The sequence below is a fragment of the Phyllobates terribilis genome, unplaced genomic scaffold, assembly GCF_046119375.1.
Source record: "Phyllobates terribilis strain yellow unplaced genomic scaffold, ASM4611937v1 Scaffold_3__8_contigs__length_932513732, whole genome shotgun sequence".
Classification (NCBI taxonomy): domain Eukaryota; kingdom Metazoa; phylum Chordata; class Amphibia; order Anura; family Dendrobatidae; genus Phyllobates; species Phyllobates terribilis.
In genome coordinates, this window is record NW_027362763.1 from 707,477,951 (window position 1) to 707,497,327 (window position 19,377).

General features: G+C 43.0%; 1 protein-coding gene across 1 annotated transcript in view; it reads left to right on the forward strand.

Moving 5' to 3' along the window:
* Positions 1-19,377, forward strand: part of LPGAT1 (lysophosphatidylglycerol acyltransferase 1) — a 66,133-nt gene that overhangs the window by 37,309 nt on the left and 9,447 nt on the right. The window contains exons 4-5 of the mRNA XM_073671985.1: positions 2,813-2,908; positions 4,903-5,176. Of these exons, the coding sequence (XP_073528086.1) occupies positions 2,813-2,908; positions 4,903-5,176 (370 nt within the window). The remainder of the gene's footprint in view (positions 1-2,812; positions 2,909-4,902; positions 5,177-19,377) is intronic.

Consider the following 19,377-nt stretch of genomic DNA (forward strand, 5'->3'; position numbering starts at 1 on the left):
ACCTGAAGGGCCTGAAGTAATATGGCACCTCAGCATCCGGTGGCATAATGGTGACCCCGATGGCGCTGATGGCCAAGCACATCTGTGTTGCTCACCCCCCATCCTACCGCAACTACTAAGGTTTCTGGTCCCAGCAGGTGAAGGGGATTTTCTGAGCAATCGACATTTATTATCCATCCTCTGAATAATTGTCTTTTCACCATTCACCCCCTTATGATCATAAGGATGGGGGTCCCGAGCTCCCCACTCCTCCTCAGTGCACTATCGTAGAGCTCAAATGAAGCAGCGATCCCACCTGCGGCACGACGCTCTATCCAAAGTGTATGGGTCTGACACATGACGGCGCTACGGATCTGTCAGCCCCAAAGACGATGACTAGATCGTCATGAGGCATGTATGATCACTGCACTCCTCCTCGCTGCATCCAGGGCTCGAGACCCTCACTCTAATGCTCGATGGGGGGGTCACAGCTGCGAATGGGTGATATGACAATGCCTCTCACAATAGAAGGAAGGGGGTGGTCTCCATGATCGCTGGGGCTGGAGTCCCCAGACAGTCGCGGTCCTGACAATGATCAATCTGTCAAAGATCAGGAGCGCACACTCTCTGGGCAAGCAGGAGGCAGGGGAGCGGTGCGCTCCTGAAGCACAAGGCTGAGAAAAATCCTTAGTGCCATCAAACAATAGCTTTGTTTTAAAGGGAGTTTTCACTTGTAGAAGTAGCGCCTCCTCTGTACACAAGTTGTGGCTGGTATTGCAGGAAACTAAATGACTCTGAGAACATGCTCGATGTACGCCGCGGAATGGTCCAGATCGTGCATGTGAGATACCTTGTGACCTGTATATTCTGACCGGTCTGTAATCCTATAAAACGAGCATGAGAAACTGTGCATCACGGAGGACGAGGTTCGGGCTCGGAGGCCCACGCGTCTATTTTAGCCTTTCTTATAAATGAGTAATGGTTCTCTCATGGCGAGACTCCCACTGCCAATCACCAGCCGCTCGGTGAATTATTGAGCAATATCTAATGCACGGGACCAGCTGATATTTAGTGTACAAGGACGGGTCATCTGTGCCGAGCCGGGCGGCCTGTCTGCCGTCTGAGTACATTCTCCAACACATGACCCTTGTATCGTCCTAATGGGCGATAAACTGGGCTCAGGGGTGTGGAGGTCAGGGGTGGCTGAAAACTACGTTCACTGCTTCTATCTGCACCGTACAGCCATGCGTTACTGCAGATGGGGCATTTTGTAGACCATAAGGTGCCCATGCACATTGAATGCCACCCGGATATCGGGGGGGCAGAGCAGGATTTGTCATGCTACATTTCTACACCATGAAAGATGAGCGGCAGCCAGAGATGTCTGACAGCAGCCAATTCCCCTCACCCAGTAGTACATGTACACTTAGATGAGCCGAGCGTGCATGTACAGGGGTTTGCTTAGAAGTAGCTGGCCAAGCATCATAAGGACAGCCCTCCAGGTTGTATGGCCACCTTAAAGGGGTTGTCTATCTTTTTTGTCTTTCTCCTTTTTTTTTTTTTTCTCTTGAATCAGTCCATAATTGTCTTGAAATAAAAAAATAAAAAAAATTACAAATATTCATCCATACAGGATTCCCTCGCTGTTCCTTACTGCTCATGACGCCCGCATGTCTCTTAACTTCAACCTCCATTGGAGACTTATTGTGACCACTGCGATTAATCATCCTGTATTATACTCCAGAGCTGCACTCACTATTCTGCTGGTGCAGTCACTGTGTACATACATTACAGTACTGATCCTGAGTTACATCCTGTATTATACTCCAGAGCTGCACTCACTACTCTGCTGGTGCAGTCACTGTGTACATACATTACAGTACTGATCCTGAGTTACATCCTGTATTATACTCCAGAGCTGCACTCACTACTCTGCTGGTGCAGTCACTGTGTACATACATTACTGATCCTGAGTTACATCCTGTTTTATACCCCAGAGCTGCACTCACTATTCTGCTGGTGCAGTCACTGTGTACATATATTACATTACTGATCCCGAGTTACATCCTGTATTATACCCCAGAGCTGCACTCACTATTCTGCTGGTGCAGTCACTGTGTGCATACATTACTGATCCTGAATTACATCCTGTATTATACCCCAGAGCTGCACTCACTATTCTGCTGGTGCAGTCACTGTGTACATACATTACTGATCCGGAGTTACTTCCTGTATTATACCCCAGAGCTGCACTCACTATTCTGCTGGATATTTTTGAATACCTGACAGACACACCCCCTAACATCCGTAGCTGAGCTGCAGTTGGTTAGTTAGTTTTTTTTTCCACCAAGCACGCGGCGTCCTGATTCTTCCCCTTCTTGTTGTTTGCAGTAAGGTGACCGCTGGCTGCTTTGGGAAACGTGACTCCTTTTCTTGCCGTTGGTCTTTTCATGAATGCTCCCGATTATCTTCCTGACCTGCATGATGATCTGACGGCTGTAATAAATATCCGTGTATAGTCGACAGCTTAGATCAGCTGTGCACTGCGGGACGGCTGTGGAGGCTGCAGTGACATTTTCTGGGTTCAGTGTTAGGCCAGGTTCACACACACCGCTCTCCACTGAGCCGCCATGGCTGAAAGACGAAGGAGACCAGACAGCGACTCCATCAGCTTCATTGAAGTAAATGGCTCCATCAGGGATTAGACAGAAATCCCTGATGTAGTGCTCAGTGGAGAGCCCTGTATAAGTGTGAACCTAGTCCTACAGCTCGGAGTTAGGTGATTTGTGTTTTAATTATTATTATTATTATATATATTTATTTATTTTTGTAGGTTGTCCGGCAAATGATGTGGCTAATGGACCATATTTTCAAGTACACCAATTTCGGGGTGGTGTCTCTTGTGCACGGAGATTTTTTCATCCGACAGGTAAGACTCATCTGTAATGTAGATCGTGTACCAATATTTATTTGATCTCTGCTGTATGTGAAAAAGGAAACATTCTTAAAGGGAACGTGTTATCAGAAAATGGCCTATTGTTTCATTTAGGTTTTTATGCAAAATTTTTTTTTTTTATAACCATTTTGATCATGTCTTTTAGTTTTATTATCCTTATTCTATACACAAAAAAACTGAAATTTATGAATTTTTACACTTACAACCAGGCCTAATAATATACTCACAATTCTAGACAAATGACTTTTTAATAGTCTCGCTATCATCAAACAGCATAACAATGAGGTAACACCTCTGTATACAGTAGTTAATACAGGATCCACCATTCACAATAGGCGATATCACAGATCACTTCCTCCTCCTCCTGTACAATGACTGATAACACACATATATACAGTAGATAACACAGGATCCACCATACACAATAGGTGATGTCACAGCTCACCTCCTCCCCCTCCTGTACAATGACTGATAACACTTCTATATACAGTAGATAACACAGGATCCACCATACACAATAGGTGATGTCACAGCTCAACTCCTCCTCCTGTACAATGACTGATAACATCTCTATATACAGTAGATAACACCGGATCCACCATACACAATAGGTGATGTGACAGATTTCTATTTGTATTAAAGTTCCTGGCGTACATGATGGTAAATCAGTTGGGCCACAGTTGACCTCGCCCCATCGCCCCACACTTTAAGGCCCACCACCCCCTTTTTTTCTTAGAAGTGAGGCCTGCAGGAAGGAGAATGTGTCTTTTTTGTAAGTCTGAAAACTGTAATGAAACCTTTTGGTAAGTTTCTGAGCCCGTTGCAGCCCTTTATCACCCGCACTGCTGGAGAGCGTCTCGGGGAGTATTTCGTCCTTTGATGTTTCCTCTGCCGCTCTCCAGGCCGGGGATGAGGGGGCAGCGGAGATGTAACGTCTGCTGGGAACATTCCTTCATACTCTTGTGTATGTTCCCTTTAGTCCATGTTCTGCTATTACCAAATGAGGACAACTCTGGATATCAGAGATCAAGCCGGGAACAGCCGCGCTGCGTTCAGGACTCCGAGACCTTAGTAAAGGAAATGTATCACATCCATCTCTCAATTCATTACATTTAAGGGGCAACAACACTGATTTTGTTTTATTTTTTATTAATGTGTCCAGAATGTAAAGTTGTGAAAGTTTGTAATTTACTTCCATTGAGCCTTTCACTCACAATATACATATATATATTTTTTTTTTAGTGCAGGAAAAAAAAAGTGTCTTACGGTACCAGCAAAGTAAAATCCGATTTCAAAAATCTCATTCACACATGCTGCTTTTTTTTTCCCCGTGGTTTTTTTTTTTTTTTTTAAAGCCGCTGTTTCATTATTTTTAAATTTGCAACGTATCAATTCTGTGAGCGGTTTTCTGTTTTTTTTTAGGTATTTTTTTTTCTCCCATCTCAAATGAATGGGAAAAAAAAACAAAAGGCAAAACGTACGTAGTCGTACTGTATGCAGTGTTTTTTTTTCCTGCCAACACTGCAGAAAAATCTGCAGCAAAAATGCTGCATGTGAATATGCCTTTACATTACTTTACAGCGCCCCCCCATCCCCACAGTGATGGAAGAGGGGGATTAAACATTACGCAATGCTTATTAAAAACGGACAGGACCTCCAGAGAGGGAGATTCTCTTTATAACCACTCTCGGCTTCAGCCAAGTCATATGAGGGTCCTGTTATTTTTTTTTGCTATTTAATACCCTTGTCCAAATTATTGTCAATCCCTGGAAAGTTCCCCTCAAACTAAAACCGAGCTTCACCTTGATTACTAGCTCCAGGCTCCAGGGCGACGTACATTATTTTCCTATTGAATTGTTTAGATTAATGATAGATATTATATTATTATATATATATATATATATATATATATTATAATTATTTTATATTTTTTTACTCTTATTTTGATTTATTTTGTGCATTCACAGGGCAAAGCTTATCGTGACCAGCAGCTGGTCCTCCTGAAGGTCCACCTAGAAAAATACTACCGAAGTCGGGATCGAAAGTGGATTATCTTATTCCCAGAGGGCGGCTTTCTCAGGAAAAGAAGGGAAACAAGCCAGTTATATGCCAAAAAAAACAACCTGCCATTTCTTACTCACGTCACCCTGCCAAGATTGGGGGCTACACAAGTCATCCTCAACACATTGCTGGCACAACAGGAGAACGGCACTCCGGCAGGTGGACACACACCTCATGGGGGTAAGGATGGCACCGCAGGCTCCTGAGTCTTCATTTTGACAATTTAATCAAATTGTGTGAGCCCACCTGCAATAGGTATGCGATTTCACTCTGCCAGCCCCCTATATTACGCAGCATATTTGTACAATCAAAGAATTTCCGCTCATTTTTGGGCCTTGGCCTACAAAATGAATATGGATAGGTAGAATTAGTTAAATAAAACAACCGGGTGGGGGGTGAAATTTGATCAAAATTTGCACCAACAACCTGATATGTAAAATACGTTCTTATATTCTATCTAATTAATGATCACCATAGAGTCCTATTTCCTCGGAGCCTCGTCTGTGAAGGACGCACAGGTCATATAGGGAGCGCGCTAGAATACCTGAAGTGTGCACACAGCACGTCTTCATAAGATTACCACATGAGTACAAACAGCTGCTTAGGCTCGGCCAGGAATTTAGATTTTAATGCCATTGCCTCGGTAATAGGTTGTGTTGCATTAGCACAATGTTTCCTTAATCTATCCGAGGAACAGCGTCACCATCCGAAAGTTATACGCAATTTTAATTCTTACTGAAGCTTTTTTTTAATATATTTTGGGATGGAGCACTATGTGCATCTGGGACCAGCTCCACTGCAAATATTTGGTTACTGATTATTTGTGGAGTACAACACTTGCTGTATGTTTTCAAGAGTTTAACTACTATAATACTGCTCCTATGTACAAGAATATAACTACTATAATACTGCCCCCTATGTACAAGAATATAACTACTATAATACTGCCCCCTATGTACAAGAATATACCTACTATAATACTGCCCCCTATGTACAAGAATATACCTACTATAATACTGTCCCCTATATACAAGAATATACCTACTATAATACTGTCCCCTATATACAAGAATATACCTACTATAATACTGTCCCCTATATACAAGAATATAACTACTATAATACTGCTCCTATATACAAGAATATAACTACTATAATACTGCCCCTATGTACAAGAATATAACTACTATAATACTGCCCCTATGTACAAGAATATAACTACTATAATACTGCCCCTATATACAAGAATATAACTACTATAATACTGCCCCCTATGTACAAGAATATAACTACTATAATACTGCCCCCTATGTACAAGAATATAACTACTATAATACTGCTCCCTATGTACAAGAATATAACTACTATAATACTGCCCCCTGTGTACAAGAATATTACTACTATAATACTGCCCCCTGTGTACAAGAATATAACTACTATAATACTGCCCCCTGTGTACAAGAATATAACTACTATAATGCTGCCCCCTGTGTATAAGAATATAACTACTGTAATACTGCCCCTATGTACAAGAATATAACTACTGTAATACTGCCCCTATGTACAAGAATATAACTACTGTAATACTGCCCCTATGTACAAGAATATACTGTAATACTGCCCCTATGTACAAGAATATAACTACTATAATACTGCCCCCTATGTATAAGAATATAACTACTATAATACTGCCCCTATGTACAAGAATATAACTACTATAATACTGCCCCTATGTACAAGAATATAACTACTATAATACTGCCCCTATGTACAAGAATATAACTACTATAATACTGCCCCTATGTACAAGAATATAACTACTATAATACTGCCCCTATGTACAAGAATATAACTACTATAATACTGCCCCTATGTTCAAGAATATAACTACTATAATACTGCCCCTATGTACAAGAATATAACTACTATAATACTACCCCTATGTACAAGAATATAACTACTATAATACTGCCCCTATGTACAAGAATATAACTACTATAATACTGCTCCTATGTACAAGAATATAACTACTATAATACTGCTCCCTATGTACAAGAATATAACTACTATAATACTGCTCCTATGTACAAGAATATAACTACTATAATACTGCTCCCTATGTACAAGAATATAACTACTATAATACTGCTCCTATGTACAAGAATATAACTACTGTAATACTGCCCCCTATGTATAAGAATATAACTACTGTAATACTGCCCCCTATGTATAAGAATATAACTACTATAATACTGCTCCTATATACAAGAATATAACTACTATAATACTGCTCCTATGTACAAGAATATAACTACTATAATACTGCCTCCTATATACAAGAATATAACTACTATAATACTGCTCCTATGTACAAGAATATAACTACTGTAATACTGCCCCCTATGTATAAGAATATAACTACTGTAATACTGCCCCCTATGTATAAGAATATAACTACTATAATACTGCTCCTATATACAAGAATATAACTACTATAATACTGCTCCTATGTACAAGAATATAACTACTATAATACTGCCTCCTATATACAAGAATATAACTACTATAATACTGCCCCCTATATACAAGAATATAACTACTATAATACTGCCTCTGTATAAGAATATAACTACTATAATACTGCTCCTATGTACAAGAATATAACTACTATAATACTGCCCCTATGTACAAGAATATAACTACTATAATACTGCTCCTATGCACAAGAATATATCTACTATAATACTGCTCCTATGTACAAGAATATAACTACTATAATACTGCTCCTATGTACAAGAATATAACTACTATAATACTGCCTCCTATATACAAGAATATAACTACTATAATACTGCTCCTATGCACAAGAATATATCTACTATAATACTGCCCCTATGTACAAGAATATAACTACTATAATACTGCTCCTATGTACAAGAATATAACTACTATAATACTGCCTCCTATATACAAGAATATAACTACTATAATACTGCCCCCTATATACAAGAATATAACTACTATAATACTGCCTCTGTATAAGAATATAACTACTATAATACTGTCCCTATGTACAAGAATATAACTACTATAATACTGCCCCTATGTACAAGAATATAACTACTATAATACTGCCCTGCCCCCTGCAGTGGGTACAGAAAGTTTTCAGACCCCTTTAAATTTTTCACTCTTTGTTTCATTGCAGCCATTTGGTAAATTCTAAAAAGTTCATTTTTTTCTCATTAAAGTACACTCTGCACCCCATCTTGACTGAAAAAAAACAGAAATGTAGAGATTTTTGCAAATTTATTAAAAAAGAAAAACTGAAATATCACATGGTCATAAGTCTTCAGACCCTTTGCTCAGTATTGAGTAGAAGCCCCCTTTTGAGCTAGTACAGCCATGAGTCTTCTTGGGAATGATGCAACAAGTTTTTCACACCTGGATTTGGGGATCTTCTGCCATTATTCCTTGTAGATCCTCTCCAGTTCTGTCAGGTTGGATGGTGAACGTTGGTGGACAGACATTTTCAGGTCTCCCCAGAGACCTGGTTGCAATTGAAGGAAACATGAATGCGGCCAAGTACAGAGATATCCTGGATGAAAACCTCATCCAGAGTGCTCTGGACCTCAGACTTGGCCGAATGTTCACCTTCCAACAAGACAATGACCCTAAGCACACAGCTAAAATAACAAAGGAGTGGCTTCAGAACAACTCTGTGACCATTCTTGACTGGCCCAGCCAGAGCCCTGACCTAAACCCAATTGAGCATCTCTGGAGAGACCTGAAAATGGCTGTCCACCAACATTCACCATCCAACCTGACGGAACTGGAGAGGATCTACAAGGAAGAATGGCAGAGGATCCCCAAATCCAGGTGTGAAAAACTTGTTGCATCATTCCCAAGAAGACTCATGGCTGTACTAGCTCAAAAGGAGCTTCTTCTCAATACTGAGCAAAGGGTCTGAATACTTATGACCATGTGATATTTCAGTTTTTCTTTTTTAATAAATTTGCAAAAATTTCTACATTTCTGTTTTTTTCAGTCAAGATGGGGTGCAGAGTGTACTTTAATGAGAAAAAAATGAACTTTTTAGAATTTACCAAATGGCTGCAATGAAACAAAGAGTGAAAAATTTAAAGCGGTCTCAATACTTTCCGTACCCACTGTAACTACTATAATACTGTCCCCTATGTACAAGAATATAACTACTATAATACTGCCCTTATATAAACCTGAGAATTACTGCCATGATGCTGGCCCTTTGGACAATTATAGACATAAGACTTGTATGTGACTGGACTAGCGCTTTTGTATAATGGTATGCTATACTCTACACAGTGTAACACTTTTGGCTCCGATCTCCTGCACTAGGCACTGCTGAGGTTACAGCGTCTCTAATGACAGCACACTGCTGATACCTTGTGAATATTGATGAGCTACAAGACTCGGAGTAACTGATATCCTCCTGATTGTAAACAATTAAGAAATCGATAAATTGCATTAATGAAAGCTCAAAGGTAGTGAACTGTATCCTGTGAATCACACAGATTTATAGTCACCGCTCTGCTCACTTTCACCATGAATATATGGGCATAATGGGCTCGATCGCTTGTGTGTTTTCCACCCTGCCTACACGCACAGTAATGAGAATATAAAGGTTATGCCTAAATATAGAAGTAACTATCATATATTTACATATATTTGTGAGCTTCCCTGATGGCCTGTAATAATGGTAATATAATCAGTATGTGGCTACTCTTTGCATATGTTTGCGCATTGCTGGTGATCCCACTTTTTATAATACTTTGTGCACAAGATAAGACATTGTGGCTAGTGTTGAGCATTCCGATACTGTAATATCGGGTATTGACCGATATTCTCGGTATCGGATTTCCGATACTTTTAGAATATCGGATACCGGAATCGGAAGTTCCCATAATGCCTGCGCTCTGCAGTGTCTCTGAAGGATGACAAGCTGGATGGCAGCGCTCAGCTGCTATCCAGCCTGTCATCAGAATGCCATCCCAGCGTGAGAGAATTCTCCTGATTGTTTAAAAGCCGGCGGGCGGTAAAAAGCCGCCGACTTTTAAACAATCACACAGCCCCATACTGCTTCCCCGCAGCCTCCCATCCAGATCCTCCGCTCCCCCCGCCACCTCCCATCCCGATCCTAAGTTAGGACCGGGCGGGGAGCGCAGCACCATGGAGTGCGGAGCGAAGGACCCGGGCAGGGAAGCCGGCAGTGAAAAGACTTCACCGCCGGCTTTCCCGTTCTGTGCTGCGCTCCCCGCTTCCTGATGTACGCTCCCCACTCCTTGGTGCTTCGCTCCCCACCCGGTCCTAACTTTGGTTCGGGATGGGAGGTGGCGGGGGGAGCGGAGGATCGGGATGGGAGGCGGCGGGGGAGCGCACATCAGGGAGCGGGTAGTGCACATCAGGGAGCGGGTAGCGCAGCACAGAACTGGAAAGCCGGCGGTGAAGTCTTTTCACTGCCGGCTTTCCCGCCGGTTATTTCAAATGAACAGCTGAGGTATCAGCTGATGCTGATCAGCTGTTCATTTGAAGTAGCCGCGGTGACCTCAGAGGGTTCATGTGAGTTCATGCTTGACTGCATGAACTCGCATGAACTTTCCTACGGCCGCACAGGTCAGCCACACCTCCCAGACCATCCCATCAATCCAGGAAGACGAGAATCCCATACCATTCCCATCTTCCTGGATCATGACTGAGCACCTGGGGTGGTACAAGAGGATGGAGCTGAATGTCCCTGTCATGATTGGTGTGTGCGCAGTGTCTGCGGGTGTCTGCTGGTGTTTGCGCGATGTCTGCGGGTGTTTGCGTGCAGGCAGACATAGGCCGATGTGACACTACTACTCCCATCGGCCTATGTCTGTCCCCCGTCCACTCGTGCCAGCAGGATCAGCTCGATGGGAGCAGTAGTTCCCATCAGCCTGATCCTGCTATTTAAACTGCCCCATATGTTATTTTTGCCCCTATACATGTTTTATTTTTTTAGGCCCCCATATTTTTTTATTTATTTTTTTTGATCCCCAATAAATTTTAAATACATTTCATTGGTGGCCAGTGGTTACCTAAAATAAATTAGTTTATACATTACCTGTCCCCGTCGATCGCCACCTAAAATAAAGTAAAAAATAAAAAACTGCACCTATACTCACCTAGACACCTAATTCCCCGAAGCCATCGATCTCCTGTAATAAAATATAAATTAATAAACCACAACCTTATCCTTACCCCTCCGTAGTAGTCCAAATCGAGTGTCCCACGAAGATCTCCAGTTTAGAGCAGCCACATAAAATGTGACCGCTCTAAACTGCTGCCGCCGCTATAATGACAGGGCCGTAAAGCAGCCCCGTCATTGCATAAGCTGGTTCGCCGGAGTTCAGGCAGCGCTGCTCCTGACCGTGAGAAATTCCCACGGTACAGCAGGGCCGTAAAGGAGGTCTCCGGAGCTGCGCTGACTGAATGCACTCCGGTGACCTCAGTCAGTGGCTCCCGCTGCCGGGAGCGGACGTGTTCCCGGCAGTGTGAGCTTACAGCAGCCATGCACAGCTGTCACCTTCTCCAGATGTGACAGCTGTGCATGGGAGATCAGCGCAGGAACGTGGACAGGTAACTATTTTTTTATTTTTTTAAGTAAACTAAGAATTAAATAAAATGGTGTGTTTGATTTCAAATAAATTATTTTTTTCTGGGTGTAGTGTGTTTTTTCTTTCTAACACTTTGTAGGTTAGTAATGAGGGGTGTCTTATAGACGCCCATCATTACTAACCTGGGCTTCATGGCAGCTGGCGCTGACATGAACCCCACCACTATTACCTCCTGCCACCACACCAGGGCTGCGTGGAAGAGCGAGGCTAAGCGCCAGATTTGGCGCACAAATAGGATGTGCCAAATCAGGGGTGGCTGAGGGCTGATATTATAGCCTTGGAGAGGGCCTATAACCATGGCCCCTTTCTAGGCTATTAATATCAGGTCGCAGCTGTCCGCCTAGCCTTTGCTGGCTCCAATTTATAGGGGGACCCTTTTTTTTTCTGCTTAATTTCTGCATCGTGGGCACATAGCCTAATATTGGCGTGACCCCATGAATTTTGGGCTTAGGGCCAGCGGATAATACAAAGCTGGCCCTAACCCCTTTATTACCCAGTGAGCCACCGCACCAGGGCCCTGGATGAGCTGGATACAGCGCTAGAAGATGGCGCTTCTATGAACGCGACATTTTCTGGGGTGGCTGCGGACTGCAGTTCGCAGCAGGGGGTGCCCACAAAGCTTGGGCCTCCCTGCGCTGCGGATTCCAGCCCCCAGCTGCTTAGTTGTACCTGGCTGGTCACAAAAATAGGGCGAAGTCCCACGTTTTTTTTTTTTTTTTTTTTTAAATTATTTCTTGAAATTCATGAAATAATAATAATAATAAAAAAAAAATGGCTTCCCTATATTGTTGTGTCCGGCCAAGTACAAATAAGCAGCTGGGCGTTGGGGGCAGCCCGTTCCTGGATGCTGTACCTGGCTGGCATACAAAAATATGGCGAAGCCCATGTCAAAATTTTTGAGAAAAATTAATTAAAAAATAAATAATTTAGGGACTGCATCTTTATTAACCCCTCAAGTGTCATTTAGTGTTAAAATAAAGGATTTATTAAAAAAAAAAAATTGGCGTGGGATCCCCCATAATTTTAGTCTCTAGCGGAAGTTAAGCAGACAGCTGGGGCAGATGTTTGAAGCCTGGGAAGGGGGTAATACCCACGGAGCTTCCCAGGCTACTAATATCAGCCCCCAGCTGAATACCTAGCCTTTACTAGCTATTAAAATGGGGGACCCTAAAAAAAAATGATGTGGGGTCCCCTTATTTTAATAGCTAGCAAAGGCTAGGCAGACAGCTTGGGGCTGATATTAATAGCCCAGGAAGGGTGCCATGAATACTGGCCCCCTCCCAGGCTAGAAACAGCAGCCCTCAGCCGCCCCAGATTTGGCACATCCTATTTGTGCGCTAAATCTGGCACTTAGCCTCGCTCTTCCACGCTGCCCTGGTGCGGTGGCAGGGGGTAATAGTGGTGGGGTTCATGTCAGCGCCAGCTGCCATGAAGCCCAGGTTAGTAATGATGGGCATCTAGAAGACACCCCCATTACTAACCTACAAAGTGTTAAAAAGAAAACACACACTACACCCAGAAAAAAATAATTTATTTGAAATAAAACACACAATTTTATTTAATTCTTAGCTTACTAAAAAAAAAATAGTTACCTGTCCACGTTCCTGCGCTGATCTCCCATGCACAGCTGTCACATCTGGAGATGTGACAGCTGTCATTGCTGCTGTAAGCTCACGCTGCCGGTAACACGTCCGCTCCCGGCAGCGGGAGCCCCTGACTGAGGTCACCGGAGTGCATTCAGTCAGCGCAGCTCCGGAGACCTCCTTTACAGCCCTGCTGTACTGTGGGAATTTCTCACGATACAGCAGGGCCGTAAAGGAGCTAACCGGAGCAGCGCTGCCTGAACTCCGGCGAACCCGCTTATGCAATGACGGGGCTGCTTTACGGCCCCGTCATTATAGCGGCGGCAGCGGTGTAGAGTTATCTTCGTGGGACACTCTATTTGGACTACTACGGAGGGGTAAGGATAAAATTGTGGTTTATTATTTTATATTTTATTACAGGAGATCGATGGCTTCGGGGAATTAGGTGTCTAGGTGAGTATAGATGTAGATTTTTTTTTTTTTTACTTTATTTTAGGTGGCGATCGGCGGGGACAGGTAATGTATAAACTAATTTATTTTAGGTAACCACTGGCCATCAATGAAATGTATTTAAAATTTATTGTGGACCAAAATAAAAAAAAAAAAAATATGGGGGCCTAAAAAAATTAAAACATGTATAGGGCCAAAAATAACATATGGGGCAGTTTAAATAGCAGGATCAGGCTGATGGGAACTACTGCTCCCATCGAGATGATCCTAAGGCACGAGTGGACGGGGGACAAATATATATATTAATGTGTGTGTATGTATCTTCAACTCCTACTCCTTTTCACCCCAATAAGAGATGCGAAAAAAAATAAAAAAAATACACATTTGATATTGCTGCGTTTTACATACACAATTATAACTGATGGTGATTCTAGTGACATATTCATGTAGTGATGATGATTCTGGTTATATATTCATCACTAGAACCATCAACAATAAATGAATACGTCACCAGAACCACAATCAGTACATGAATGCATCACTAGATCCACCATCAATACATGAATACATAAACAGACCCCACCATCAGTACTTGACTACGTCACCAGAACCATCACCAGTAAATTAATACATCACCAGAACCACCATAAGTACACGAATACATGACCAGAAGCAAAAGTACTTGAATTCAAGAACTAAGCTTAGTACAACAATCAATTGTAATATCAATTTAGCCCCATAAATAATTGTATGGCATTAACCTACAACTCCCAGTATGTCCTTAACAATGGTAAGGTGATACTGGGAATTGTTATTAACAGCCATCATCAGAATACAGACCATGCAAGAATCACTGCACAGATGAGACACAGGCAGTATCACAAATAACATTTACATCCAGGTATGTTATAGATGACATCTTCTCTGTAGTCGTCTGTTGTCTAGATGACATGGTGACTTTTCACATTCACATCTCGTCTGTGCAGACCTCCCTCTTCTCTATTTTTTTGCAGCAGATCCCCATACGGTACCCTTAAAAACAGGAGTGCTATTAAATCGCCTTCTGCAAAATAATATCTGTTCATATTATAACCTTAATAAGCCTCCTATGGTATATGGCCTCTGCACTGTCCACCATTATCAGCTATAACCTCCCGCTCTTATGAACCACGTCCTATACCATGGCTGTCCCCTCTCTAATTTTCTATTACACTTTCTCTGTCTCCACACTGTCCCCTTCCCCCATGCTAACCCCTCTCCATATAGTTCCTCCATTTATCGCTGTCCCCTCTCCATATCCATTCTGTGCCCCCTCTCCACACTATGCCCTCATATTACCCGCCCCGCTGCCCTCTTCAAACGGTAGTCACTCCTCCGTCTCCCTACACACTATGATGGTCACCACAGCCTCCAATACGGTATTATATCCACAACAAGCCGCCAATATATGGTATTGTCACCAACACAGACCCCATATATAGTATGATGTCTACTGTCCCCCTGCACAGCCCCTCATTTCATGCCCCTTTGCACCGCCCCTCATTTTATTTCCCCAATCTGCACAGCCCCTCAGTTTATTAACCATCCATCAGCGTATCCCCCCCCCCCCCCATCAGTACAGGCCCCCCCATCAGTGTATCTCCATCAGCACAGGCCCCCAGTGTATCCCCCACCCCCCATCAGCACAGGCCCCCTCCTCATAGTAATGTGAGAATTAAAAAATAAAAAAAAGCTCATACTCACATGACCTGATTCAGGCTTCAGTCCGCGTCTCCTCTCTTCTCTGAAGTGCATCAGTGGACGCTGCATAACGCGATGTCACGTCCCCTGCATGCTTAGGCCGGCGCCTTGCAGGAGATCCGGCGGTGAGTGTGTGAATATGCGTCCAAAGCGCTGCTACGTCCGAATTGTGAGCACAGAGCCTAAAATAAAAAAAAAAAAAAGAAGGCATTGGCTCCCGCCTCATTTTTATAACCAGCAAGGGAAAGCCGACCTATGGGAGCTGATAGTAGTAGCCGGGGAAGGGGCCATTGGCCAAGAATGTTCTTTGGCTAGTAATATTAGCCCACAGCTGTTTGTTTAGCCTTTACTAGCTAGAGTACAGAGGAACCCCATAAAAAATGTATGTAGGGGCCCCCTTATAAAATCTAACCAGAAAAGGCTAAACAGACAGCTGCGGGCTGATATTAATAGCAAGGGAAAAGGCCATGAACACTAGCCCCCTCCGCCTCGATTAATATCACCCCTCAGCAGTCCCAGAAATGGTGCATCCATAAGATGTGCCAAACCTGGCGCTTAGCCTCCGCTCTTCCCACTGCCCTGTAGCGGTGGCGAGTGGGGTAATGGGGTTGGGGTTCATGTCAGCCTTGTATTGGCAGCTGACGTGAAGCCCAGGTTAGTAATAGAGGGCGTCTACTAGCCGCGTAGTAAAGTGGTCGCAGCTTTTTCAATAAAAGACACGGCCCGAATAAAGTATTTTAATTAAATAAACACATGGTTCTAAAAAAAATTTTCATTATACTCTGTCCCCAAATCCCTCATCTCCTGAAAAAAAAGTAAATTAAAAAACAACCATATCCCTCACCTGTCCGCCGTAGTCCACGATTACCACCATCACGATTGTCCCTCGGCGATCCAGGTCACTTCAACAGCAGTGACATCAGCAACACTGAGGCCACTGCTGTAGAAGGCAGCAATGTATACTGACAGGGGTGTATAATCACTCCTGTCAGTGTGCATTGCTGCTGCAGGAGTGAGTTCACTGGGGTTCATCAGCTGATCAGCCCCGGTGACCTCAGCACCTGTACTGGTGGGAACAGTCTTGAGAATGTTCCCACGCAGCACTGGTGCCGTAAAGTGAGGGGTCACGTGAGCTCTCAGCTGATCGGCAGTGTACCGCCGGGAGGATAACATTGCCGGGGGACATCGTCGGACAGGTGAGAATTAGGTTTTTTTACTTTTTTGTTTTACCCTGCGGTTATCAGCGGGAGCGGCTGTCGGATGAGAGGAGTAGTAGTCCTCTGCCGACCCGGATACCACTCACAGCGTTTTTGCAACTTTTCCGCAGCCCATTGGTTTTAATTGAAACCCAGCAAATCCAAAGGTATAAATCTTATACCTGCGGATTTGCTGCTGTTCAATTAAAGTCAGTGGCTGGGAAACGCTTCATGACATGCTGCGTTTTTTTCCGCAATGGCAATCCTGAGCGTAAATTTCCGCATCATGTGCACAGCACATCAGGTTTGCCATTGCAATAGCTGGCAGACCGATTACGAAAGGTTTTTCGCCGCGAAAAACGCAGGGGATTTTTCAATAGTGGACAGCTCCTTTAATGGAAGTGCCTGGCTTCAATTCCCTGCACAGCCTGATGGCCGAGATCGCTGGAGAAAACTGATCAAGTGATGCAACCTCTTCTTCATCTAGGGATAAGTGGGGGTCCTAGAGGTCGGACTCAATGACTCCAGGGATGACGTATCCTAGCAGTCTAGCTCTACATACCCCCTCGTATTTTTTCTCTAAGAATGGGGAAAGCATCATTGCAGCCTCTTCTTCCACAGTATATACGGAGGACCCGGACGTCAGACACCTCACGATCTTAGTGATCCATTATTTCACAAGTTCCAAATTCCACTCACAATTAATCTCTCATTTGGATATATCATATATTCTGACCCTAATTGTAAAAACATGACACCGTTTGACTGCTTTATTGTGAAAAATAAAAAATATATCGTTTGATAAAAAGAATAAATAAATAATAATAAAAAAAAAAATTATATATATATATATATAATATATATATATATGTGTGCTGTCTGCAGCCTGGGCTCAGTGTGGTGCAATTCTGTTGCGTGGCAGAGGCTCAGCGCAGCCCGCGCCACTCTCCAAGAAGCCTCAGAAATTCGGATCCAGCATTAAATATTTAGGCTGCTGGGAATCGCCCGACTCCCGGGAATTCCCTCCACCGACATATTAAATAAACCTGAGCGCATGAGAAATTTATGGTCGTAAATTCTAAATTAAACAGACAATTGAAACTGTAGAATATTGCGGAGAATTCCAAGGTTTATAGACTTTTCTGTTCATTCTGCACCAGAACAAAGCGACTTGACCCAGTTTATAAAACCTGTAGCTGAGGCGATGGGTGCGGAGCGCCACAGGACGGTGTAATAACTGCTGAACTCCGTGTTGTTCGGCACACCATGAAAAATTTCAATAGAACTTGGGCACTAGGACACTTGCGATGCGTTCTACAGTGTGCCAGTGTTGTTGTTTTTTTTTCCACCCACTGCCAATTGGCATATGCCACCACTTGCGGATCATTCGGATGGTCACAGACCTCACCCTAACAAAGGTCTATGGTGCGTGGCCGACTGTCCTCTGACATCTGCCATATGTACCAGAAGGGAATTACCCCTTTAAAGGGTTTTTATAGTCTTCCATATTCATGTGTTCTCCGGTCCCTGCTTCCTGCTTATCAGGGGGCGGTGCGCTCCTCATGATTGACCGTTCAGACCAGTGGCATAGTCCAAAATGTGATCTCTCCAATGCATTGCAGGGACACTGAAGCTCCCCAGATCCAGAGATCCAGCTAGCTTCCAAACAATTACAAGTATTGCAAAGAAGAGCAAGTAAGCGCTGCACTTCTTGCCTAGGAGACCGGCCACCGCTGACAGACTGCAGAGGTGGCCGGTAAGCTAGGCGATGAGCTGTAAACTAGAAGATAAAAATCCCTCCTTTCTTGAGAACAGAGAGGATTTTAAATAAGGGGGTGAATTGCAAAGATTAATATATACGGTAATATTTTTTTTTTCTTACACATAAAGGAAAGAAAAGTGAGTTGGCGTTGATGAGGTTAATCCAGGCGGTAAGTGCAGTTTATTGCAATGCACTTTGGAGTAGAACCTACTCCTTCCTCAGGCATAAACTTGGGTTATATCTGATGAAGGAGTCGATTTTACTCCGAAACGCGTTGCAATATATTGTACGTTTTTTTTAGTTACTGCCTGGATTATACTTTGTCAGCGGCAGCACCCGGGACCCACCGCACTCCTCTCTCCTTTTGTTATGTCCTGTATCCATTTGGTGTGAGTACAACGGCCATGATTGGATTATAAAGAATTTATAATAATAAATAAATATGCGATTAAATATAATTTATTTAATCGTAGTTGTGCCGCAATTTTATTAATTTCATAAGTTGAGAAACCCCTTTTAAATGCTGCAGAAGAGGAGCGATTCACCAGGCGAAATGCAAGAAAACTGTGGCGTAAAATAAGTTGGCTAAGAGTGGACTTCTATGAAGATGAGCCAAATCTATCTCTGTTGTAATTTTATTCTACCTTTAGGAAAGTATTAATAAATCTTCCCCTGTGTATTCCTCAGACTGCAAAAAAAAAAAAAAAGCAAATCTTAATCTTCCCACTTTTTATGTCTTTTTCTTGCTGTATCCTCAAGCTATGTTTTCTTTCCTCTGCATGCCTATCATGCTTGTTAGGGGCCGTCGTCTCCTGACATGTCAGCGATGATAAATACTTGGATTCCGCATAATATAACCATTCTGGAGAGTCTTTTCTTCATGCCATTCCTGGAAATTTACAAAAGAATAATTGACAACTGGGTGTGACCATTCCCATTATCTAAGGGGCGTGTACCTACAGTTTTGGTACAGTCC